The sequence below is a fragment of the Sorghum bicolor genome, chromosome 6 (assembly GCF_000003195.3).
Source record: "Sorghum bicolor cultivar BTx623 chromosome 6, Sorghum_bicolor_NCBIv3, whole genome shotgun sequence".
Classification (NCBI taxonomy): domain Eukaryota; kingdom Viridiplantae; phylum Streptophyta; class Magnoliopsida; order Poales; family Poaceae; genus Sorghum; species Sorghum bicolor.
In genome coordinates this window covers 6053953-6064878 of record NC_012875.2, presented here as the reverse complement: position 1 = coordinate 6064878, position 10926 = coordinate 6053953, and the positions used below count along the sequence as shown (strand labels likewise).

Here is a 10926-nt window from a genome sequence, read left to right as displayed (position 1 = left end):
ATTTAGGCCTTGTTTAGATGCGAAATACTTTTGGATTTCGCTACTGTAGCACTTTCGTTTGTTTGTGGTAAATATTATTCAATCATGGACTAGCTAGAATCAAAAGATTCGTCTCTCGATTTACATATAAACTGTGCAATTAGTTTTTATTTTCGTCTATATTTAATGCTTCATGCATGTGCCTAAAGATTTAATGTGACGGAGCTTGAAAACTTTTTGGTTTTTGGAGTGAACTAAACAAGGCTTTATTGTCGAAAATTATTAACAAGGTAAGATGATTAGCAGGACATTCGTACGACCATAGTCATGGCTACCAAGGTGCCCACAAATAAATAAAGACGCACCGCATTGCACGGCCAAGGGGTAGTAGTTCACAAGCTTTAATTTTGCACAGTCTGGTACCACACAGTCGACCATCATACGCCACCGGCCATGGCGGCCGTGAACTCCCTCCTGCTCCTGGTGCTCCTCGTCGCCGCCGTCCACAGCGCCACCCTGGCGCTCGGGCAGACGGTGAAAGTCTGGTCTTTGTGCTCGCCGGCGAACTACACCCCTGGGGATGCCTACGACGCGAACCTCCGCGGCATGCTCAAGGACCTGGTCACCGTCACGGCCTCCTACGGCGGCAACGGCAACAGCACGGTCGGCGGCGATAACGGTCCGGCGGACCACCAGTCGTCCTACGGGCTCGCCATCTGCTACGCCGACGCCCCACCGGAGGTGTGCCGGCTCTGCCTCGCCATGGCGGCCGGGAACGTGACGCTGGCGTGCCCGCGCGCCGTGGCCGCCGACATGATGTACAACAACTGCCTTCTCCGGTACGCGAACGCGAGCTTCCCGGCGAGCCCGGACATGGCGCAGAGGTTCTCCTTCTACAACAACCTGACGCGCGCCGGCGAGGCCGCCATCAGCGCCGCCGCGCTGGGAATGCTCATGGACCGGCTCGCCCCCGCGGCCGCCGCGTCGCTGCGGTCCTTCGCGTTCGGACGCACCAACATGAGCGCCGAGCAGAGCCTGTACGGGTTCGTGCAGTGCGTGGCGTACCTGTCGCCGGACGACTGCCGCCGCTGCCTCCGGCGAATCGCCGCGTCGTTGCCGATGTACGTTAGCTTGTGCGATGCAGAGCAGTGGCGGCGGCATGAGCATGACACCTGCTCATTTTGTATGCAGATGGACGAGAGGAGGGCGCGCCTACTCACTGACATGCTACACGCGGTTCGAGGTGATGCCGTTCTACACGCCGCCGAGCGCGAAGACCATCGTCGTGGAGCCGGCGCCACCGCCCGAGCCGTCGCCGGCGGGCACAACAGCGGCGGCGAAGTCCCGAGGTGAGTTGGGTTGACCACCACAAGTCCAGTCCAGTTGAGTCTCTTCTTCTCTCGCGAGGGTGACAACTAACACGGGGCCAGCAACGTACTGTACTCTTTAGTTTTTGTCGTTATTTTATGATGATGACGAGACCAGATAGGTAGGTGTGGAAGCCGCGTGTAGCGCATTGAGTGACTTTATTGCAGAATATAGTCGTTCAACAATATTTTCTTTCACAATAAATTTACAAATATGACTTTTAACTATGATTTTTTAAACAAGCGAACGATCAAATATTTTTTTAACAAAAATTAATTATGCTTTTTAGGAAAGCAACAGGTAATAGAATACGCTAGGGATATCAGCCACATTACAACTCTAGGCTAGTAAAAACTAGGCACGGAACTACACTTCAGATAAGCCAAAGGACTCCAAGCGCTATCAAAAGCTAAAATCACAAACACATCAGTAGCCATGGTCGTCCTGGGTCTAAAGTTGTTCATCCATCCCAAAATCAACTCTAGAACTTGTGAGATATGCTCCTTATCCTTTTCCTTCAATAACATACTCCACCTCTGCATCAATGATATTGTAATATACGTCACATCACAGTGAGAGCTTTAATAAGAAAAGACTTTTCTATATCCATCTTATTTTTTTTATGGTCATATATCCATCTTATTTCTTGTAGTCCACGCCGCCCATGCAAACCTTGCAAAAAAAAGACGATCAATCTACTCGGCATAGGCCCGTTGCCTTGCAACCAAGTATTTGAGAGTTGCTCCAGAGAACAATGACATGGGTGCAAATTGAAGACATTCATGAGAAGACTCCAAACAAGATTGGCCGTATGGCAATTAAACAGAAGGTAGTTTATAGATTCTACACTATCACACAAGCAGCAGCCCATGTTTCATTTCCACCCTCTCTTGACCGAATTCCCACACTACTGCAATAAACTTAACCCAGGCGGGCAAAACAATTTTTTAAGGTGGACACCCAAAACGCCTTAGATGAAATGCCACGATTAATGGGACTTTTTTCCAAGGCGGTTTGATTCCTGCCTTAGTAAATTGAATAAAAAACAACAAAAGAAAGAAAAAAGCCTAGCGAGCCACCCATGGGTCCGCCGAGTCCATCCACGCCACCCCGCCTCCTTGACCAGATTCGGACATCGGGAGCACCGCCGGGGAGGAGGTCGGGGCCGGATCCGCCACCGGGGAGGAGGTAGGTTCCGGATGCACCGCTGGAGAGAAGGTGGGTGCCAGATCCGCTGCTGGGGAGGAGGTGGAGACTAGATCCACCGCTGAGGAGGAGGTGGAGGCTAGATCTGCCACCGGGGAGGAGGAGGAGGCCAGAGCTAGGTGTCGAAACTGCTATCGGGAGGAGGTGGAGGCCGGATCTACCTCCCCACGCACGTCGTCGGGTGAGATGGCCCATGCTCGCCACCATGGTGGAGTCGTGCCACCGTGATGCGAGGCAGGAGGGGCGCCGCCATGGTGGCTGGAGGCAGGGAGGAGGCACCAGTGCAGAGTTAGGGGGGCGCAATGCTCGTAGTGCAGAGGGAGGAGGTGCAACGCTCGTGGTGCGGAGTGGAGCGGTGCTGAGGAAAGAAGAGGGCCACAGGATGGGAAGTGAGGGAGTCAAGGCTGGCGGCGACTAGATGGTGGAGTGAGGCAGTGAGTTTAGGGTTCTAAGGATTCATTTATATATACCCTGAGCACAATATTAGGCCGAGATGGGCTATCTAGGCTCTGAGATGGGCTAGTATTATTCAAGGTGCATCTTATAGCGTTAGAACAATCGCCTTGGTTAGTCGAGGCATTTGTATTGTTGGTATTTAATTTATTAATGCAACACTTGTTTTAGCTAGTCACTTATTAACTACCTACACCTCTAGCTTAGCGAACCAACTGGTCATCCACGGTGATGGTGCTTAGGATGTTTGTTGGCATTACCTAACACTACAACTAAGTAGATAACTTATTATTTTATGTGACTAGATAGAATATGAAGATAATAAAGAAATATTATCCGCAAGCGCATAGATTAAATATATTATTGTAGCATTTTACCTAGAGTACTACTAGGTTGTCAATTTATATTTTACCACTAGTAAGGGATGGCCAAGAAATATATGATTATCACTCATATATGCAATGGAGAGTTAACCATATCTACTCATAACATGGATAAGTGTCACAAGTCATAGATAAATGATTGATAAATGATAAGTAACAAGTCATAAATGATAAATATACCTAGAGCACTCCATTCTATAGTATTAGCATGGTATTAGGCAGAGTAAAAGAATATTCCTAAGTCATTCTAACTATATGTCAAACAATACTATGATTAGTGCAATTACACTTAGCAATCATTATTAAGATTAGCATTATATCTATACATAAAGAACATTACTAAAAGGAGAGCTAGGATTCGGTAAGACTTTTCCCCGCAACCGCGTTCTACTAGTTTTATATACAGGGGGTGGACTCCATAGGGACTTAAGAGACTGTCACTCCCACGATCTACCACATGGCCCGGTTATAGAGTGTATCCTTACATGATATCCACCATTCACCCATGATATCAAAGGATGAACGCTATACGAATATACACATAAATACCCCAACTATACTAAGTATATAGGCCTTGTTTAGTCCAAAAACTTTTCGGTTTTCGAAACTGTAGCACTTTCGTTTTTATTTGACAAACATTATCCAATCATGGAGTACTTAGGCTTAAAAGATTCATCTCGTGATTTACAGGTAAACTGTGCAATTAGTTTTTATTTTCGTCTACATTTAATGCTCCATGCATGTGTCACGAGATTCGATGTGACGGGGAATCTTGAAAAGATTTTGGTTTTTAGGGTGAACTAAACAAGGCCATAATCAAACAATATAGTTGAGATCATAAATAATGAATAAAGCAAAGTCATATCTATAGTATCCAACAAATATATAAACAAATACAAATAGAGAGATTAAAAGGATTTACCGAGCAACGCTCTCAACATGATCCGAATCTAAGCGAAGCTTGCCTTTCTCTACTTTTAACCTATGTAGCTATGCCTAGAATATGGTGGAGCTCTAGGGTTTCTAGCCTTGATGATTTAATCAAATGACTTGGTGCTCTCAACCTAGGGGGTAGGGTCTCTTTATATAGGCCGATGGGATGAACTAGAGCCCTCAGATCAAACTAACTTCAATCAACGACGTAGATGTAAATCCTAAGGCAGTAGAGAACTGACGTGAGAAGGCAGCTGATAGGTGAGGCCAGGCCAAGTCGGCCGACCCTGCCCTATGGCAGGTGGGCCCCACCTTCGGTGATGGTCTTCTCATGTCTTCTAGCTCCTTTGCAACTTGGTTTCATGATAGAATATGCCTTTTAGCCCGACGTCCTTCATGTCTCCTCTTTTCCTTATAAATCCCTGCATATTGATTCACAATGTGGAATTATGTCAATATAACCACTATTCTATGTAGGTATTTCCTTTTATGCTCTTTTCTATGTTTTGTTGACAGTTTATATTTTTAGTTAAGGACCGTCAACATGCATTAGAACAACCACCTCGGTTAATCAATATTAACCGAGATGGACGTTTTAAGGTGCCCGCCATCGGTTACTCATTTTTGTGAGGTGGTTGTTTGTAACTGCCTTGATATAAAAATAACAGCCTTAACCGAGGCGGTTGAAAATCCTGCCGGCCTCCTAGGCCTATTTCAAAAGGCCTCGCAAAAGATTTTTTATAGTAGTGCAAGCCACCTAGGGTTTATTATGAAACAACTGCCAAAGGAAGTTTATGAGCAGATTTTCAGCTTCAACTAAACCAAACAGTTGTCTGGCATGCTGCTTCATAGGAGAAGTCCCAGATTTCCTGCTGAGAAGGCTGCCTACATAGGAGGGAGAGCTAGAAAATTCCAGGTTCTACTGGCCTCCCTCACGCTTTCGTGGGTCCATGCACCAAGGAGACCTCCTCGGTCATGCATTATCGGTGCCCATGGACATGAAGCATATAGGCCGTGTGAAGTTTAGCGAAGGTAGCGTTGGGGAAGATGGGTGCCGTGCGGCCACTGGTGTTGCGGAGGATGTGCCGCGCGTGGCAACCGATGTTGGGAGAAGGGGCGAACGCAACCACTGGTGTTGGAGGAAGGGGTAGCGTGCAACCACTAGTGTTGGGGACAAGGGGTGCACATGGCCACTGGTGTTGGGGAGGAGGAGAGCGCATGGACACCACCCACCGATGTTGATGCATGCGTGGTTGCGTGTTGATTGGGCGGCAGTGAGGAGAGATGCGATGGTGGTCAGAGATTCAGGAGGGGTGAGAGGAATAAAGGGGTGAGTTGAATGACAGGTGGGTCTAAGTCTAAGGTGGGTCTAGTGAGAAGCTATTTTACCAAAAGACACACTTTCAATTAAAGCTAAAGTCAAACGACGAAGCTGCCCACATAGCTAAGCTGATTTACTAATAAAGCCGAGCAGTGCCAAATAGGCCTTAAAGTTACATCGAAGAGAACCTTGAGGCTCACCAGTCATTTTTGTTGCAACCTCCACCTAAAAAGAAATATAATAAAATCTATATTTATACTTTTTGAACTGCACGTATCGCCCACCTGTCATTTTTGTTGCAATCTCCACCTAAAAAGGAATATAATAAAATCTATATTTATACTTTTTAAATTGCATGTATCGAGGGGGCAAATTTACTCAATTTTAACCAAATATACACAAGAGATTACTAATATTATAGTGTGTAATAAATATCATTAGATTAATCGCTACACATATTTCAATAATACACTTATTTGAAGATATAAATATTACTGACATTTTCTATAAATCTAATCAAACTTAAGAGCGTGAAAATCTAGATGACACTTAAAAAGGGATATATAGAGGGAGTACCTAACAATACTCCCTATTCTAAATTATACTATTATTTTGGCTTGCTACATCATATTTAGACACTTAAAAAGGGATAGAGGGAGTACCTAAAAATACTCCCTATTCTAAATTATACTATTATTTTGGCTTGCTACACCATATTTAGATATAAATGCCCCGTATCTTTCCTAACATGGTACATACAGGTGGTAACACATGATCTGTGGACATCAAATCCTATTTTTCTTGAGAACGTAGGGCATGGACATCAATTTTTTTTTTCATGAAAACGTAGGGCATGGATATCAAATCTATCATTGGGCTCTATTTGGCTATCACTATTTTGTTTAACTTTATGTACATATATTTCATTTTACAGATGGAAAATCTCGAAAATTTCCCTCAGGGATGGTGGTGCTGGCGGGTATTTATTCATAACCTTCTGATGACTTACTAGCATAATATAAAATACCATGTAATTTTTATCATATTCTTCATTGGAGTAAACGTAGTAAATATTAAATATAAATATAAATATAAATATATTTTTACCATAATTGGACAGTAGTAGTTACCAATACTTCTATTGGATGATGTTTCATATTCATTTTCTACAAGTGGCCATTCTTTTAATTTAAAGGATTTTCATGTACGTAGTAAATTGGCATTGATGCTAGGATCATTAATTATTGCAGTGACATCAATTGCTTTAATTTTGAAGGTGAAATATTTAGTGGTCAGTGGCAAAATTTCAATGTGTTCAGTAGTATAATTCATTATTCAATAAACATAATGAGTACTGGTTTCAGGATAACTTTATCTAGTTTTTACAAAGCTTTATGCTGTATAATCTTCAATCAATTTTGAAATGTACAATGTTATGGTTCTTATATCATTCACATATTTTTTTTTTACCAGTTTCAACTCTTGGAGCCATTCTCTTGATCATGGTCTGTGTCATTTTTGTCTTCAAGATCCGTAGGAGGGGAAAATTTCAACAAACCATTCGAGTTAACTCAACTACTAAACAAAATATTGAGGAGCTTCTAGAAGATTATGGCTCCTTGGCTCCAAAGAGATATAAATATTCACAGCTGAAGGAAATAACAAGATATTTTAGTGAAAAACTTGGAGAAGGTGGCTATGGCATGGTTTATAAAGGTACATTACCATGTGGCATGCTTGTTGCAGTGAAGTTCCTCCATGACTTCACAAGAAATGGAGAAGATTTTATCAATGAAGTTTTCAGCATCAGAAGGACATCTCATGTTAATATTGTTACTCTGCTTGGTTTTTGCTTAGAGGGATCCAAGCGAGCTCTTATTTATGAGTATATGGCTAATGGATCACTGGACAAATTTATTTATGATGATAATTCAAAAACAATTATGGGATGGGACAAGCTCTATGAAATAGCAATTGGTATTGCAAGAGGTTTGGAGTATTTGCACCGCGGCTGTAATACACGCATCATACACTTTGACATAAAACCACACAATATCCTTCTTGATGATGATTTTATCTCAAAAATTGCTGATTTTGGTTTGGCCAAGTTATGCAACCCAAAGGAGAGTTACCTATCAATGGCAGGCATGCGAGGGACAATTGGGTTCATCGCACCTGAAGTTTTCGCAAGGAGATTTGGAGTAGTTTCTACTAAATCAGATGTCTACAGCTACGGAATGATGCTTCTTGAGATGGTGGGAGGAAGAAAGAACCTGAAAGAAAGTGTGAACAATTCCAGTGAGATGTATTTTCCAGACTTTATCTATAGTCATTTGGCTGAAGTGGGAAGCCTACATACATTTGATATGGCAGGGGAAACAGAAGAGATGGCAAGGAAAATGGCCTCGATTGGCTTATGGTGTATACAAGTGTCTCCTATGTCCCGTCCAACAATGAGCAAGGTTTTAGAGATGTTTGAGAAAAGTGCAGATCAACTTGAGATACCACCAAGGCAACACTTCTATTCAGCTATACAGTATGTTTTTTCAACTTCATACTTTTAGCTGTACATAGACCAAAAGTATATCTTTTATCTACAAAATCGAAAGAGATCTAATGTGTTCCTTGGAACAGCAATAGTCAATTAATTTTGTACATTATTGCATCAATTACATTGATTCCTGCAACACCAGCCAGCCTAAAAAGATCCAATGTATATCATGTATTTATATAATACATACCAGGCAACACCAGACAGCCTAAAGAGATGCAATATATATTTGCCTAGATCTATAGAAAAATTTTGAATGCTAAGTTGCATTATTCTTTTTGGACGGAGGAAGTACTGTATATATTGCGTATTTAGTGGGAGTAATGTACAATGTGTCTGATTTAGTTTATTATCAAAAGGATAGTAGTACTTTTTTCTCATATCATTATTTGTACTAATTTGCTAGTGAATGACATGTAGGGAGGATTCATCTGAGGAGTCTGCTCCGACACTGTAAAACAGAGGAAGCTATGCTTACGGCGTACCTGATTCAAGCAAAGATCACGACTACATTTAATTTAGAAGTGCTCCCTTGTGTTGACCTATAGATATCTGTGAGATGAACTCATATTTTTTTAGATAATGGATATAAAATCCGGCCTCTACATTCGAGGATGTACACAGCCTAAAATTACAGAGTTTTATATGAAATAAACAGACAGAGCCATAGTCCTATACATGGACTGGGACGCTAGTTTAAACAATATAAATGTTTCCATCTATTATTGGAAATCTCTAAAGCAATTACTTCTAATTTCTTGCTTATCATCGAGAGCACGTCCTTGGCTGTCTCATCATGCTGCAGCTGAGCCCAAAAGCATAACCAGTACGCTCCCCTGAAAATTACCTGCATAATAGAGTTAGTTTTCATTTTATTAAAAACATAATCATTGCGGCATCTCCAGATAGCCCGAAGCAAAGCAGCCACCCCTACCCAAATCAAATCTCTAATCTTTTTATTTTGATTAGATAGCCAAGTACCAAACATGTGGCTGATTGATCTTGGCTGATTGATCTAGGTTGGGTCAAACTCGTAGCAAAGTAGCAAAGAAGATAAGCCTTCAAATCATTTTGGTAAAGGGACAGTCTAGGAATAAGTATTGAATAGTTTCATTCCCATTATACCAAATGCACTTCTGACTCTCTTTCCAATTTTTCCTAGCAAGGTTGTCTTTGGTTAGGATGACACCCCTTTGCAGGAACCAAAGAAAAATTTTAATTTTTAGAGGTACCTTTATCTTCCAGATCTTCCTATGCCGAAAGGGTATATGTGTATCTATAAGATTGAGATACAAGGAACGAACAAATAATAACCCTGACCTGGTTAAACTCCATCTGAAATAATCTCGACCATCCACCAATTCGACATGTGATATCTTAGCCACTAGACTAAGCCATTCTGTAAGTTTATTATCCACCAAGGCCCTCCTAAAAGATATGTTAAGAGGGTTCGTACTCATAACTTTTGAGACAGTGGCGTGAGGATCTCTCACTATGTTATATAAAGATGGATAACTAGCTTTCAGAGGCTTATCCCCTGCCCATGTATCATCCCAAAACCTAGCTGCGGTTCCATCTTTAATATGAAAGGAACCTTTTGCCAACACCTCATCTTTGATACGCATGAGGCCTCTCCAAAAATGAGAGTCATTGGGCTTAGCCTGTCACCTGGGATAGGCTTTTGGAGTTTAGGTATTTATTCCTTAAAAGTGTTTGCCATATACCTTCTGTATTCAGCCATTTGGCTAGGAGGCACTTGTTTTGCAATTGTAAATTTAGGATACCTAATCCTCCTTGATCCTTAGGGCGGCACAGGATGTCCCATTTGGCAAGGCGATATTTATGTTTATTTGAGGATCCTTGCCAAAAGAACCTTGATCTATAATGATCTAGGTTCTTTCCCTTGGGGATCTCAAAGAAAGACATCATAAACATAGGCAGGCTGCTTAGGACTGAATTAAGCAGTACTAGTCTTCCCCCAAAAGACAGGTACTTCGCTTTCCAACAAGAGAGTTTATGTTTAAAACGATCTTCTACTTTTCTCCATTCACAATTAAGGAGTTGTCTATGATGCATAGGGATCCCAAGATATCGGAAGGGATATTCCCCAGAATTGCAACCAAAGAGACTAGTATGAAAGGATTCCATCTCTTTAGCAGCTCCATAGCAGAAGACTTCGCTCTTGTGGAAATTGATCTTCAACCCTGATAACTGTTCAAAAGCACAAAGCAACAGTTTCAAATTCTGTGCTTGTTGGGGTTGTGATCAATAAAGATAATGGTGTCATCCGCATACTGTAATATGGATAGACCATCATCTATAAGGTGGGGTATAACACCTCTTATCTGAACGTCAGCTTTTGCTCTGTTAATAAGGAGAGCAAGCATATCTGCGACGATGTTGAATAAGATTGGTGACATTGGATCTCCCTGTCTGAGTCCACGTTTGGTCTGGAAGTAGGGCCCTATGTCATCATTGACTTTGATTCCAACACTCCCACCTGTGACCATAGTTTCTACCCATCGACACCATTTGGGGGAAAAACCTTTCATACGTAGCGTTTGTTGTAGAAAAGACCACTTCACTTTGTCGTATGCCTTTTCAAAATCAATTTTGAAAATGACACCGTCTCTCTTTTTTGTGTGAAGCTCATGGATGGTTTCGTGTAAGATGACGACCCCCTCCATTATATTCCTGCCTGGCATAAAGGCAGTTTGTGTTGGTCTCACTAC

General features: G+C 42.2%; 1 protein-coding gene across 1 annotated transcript; it reads left to right on the top strand.

The window, feature by feature from the left end:
- Window positions 358-9004, top strand: LOC8067781 (LEAF RUST 10 DISEASE-RESISTANCE LOCUS RECEPTOR-LIKE PROTEIN KINASE-like 2.4). The gene is made up of 5 exons (XM_021462847.1): window positions 358-1100; window positions 1171-1328; window positions 6578-6622; window positions 7117-8179; window positions 8615-9004. Exons 1-5 carry the CDS (start codon window positions 433-435, stop codon window positions 8649-8651), a joined length of 1971 nt encoding a protein of 656 aa, XP_021318522.1. The 5' UTR covers window positions 358-432; the 3' UTR covers window positions 8652-9004.

Coding starts and splice junctions, on each gene's coding strand:
- LOC8067781 (XM_021462847.1), top strand. CDS start 433: ATGGCGGCCGTGAACTCCCTCCTGCTCCTGGTGCTCCTCGTCGCCGCC. Junction 6,623..7,116: donor AGGGATGGTGGTGCTGGCGG/GTATTTATTCAT, acceptor TTTTTTTACCAG/TTTCAACTCTTGGAGCCATT. Junction 8,180..8,614: donor CACTTCTATTCAGCTATACA/GTATGTTTTTTC, acceptor AATGACATGTAG/GGAGGATTCATCTGAGGAGT.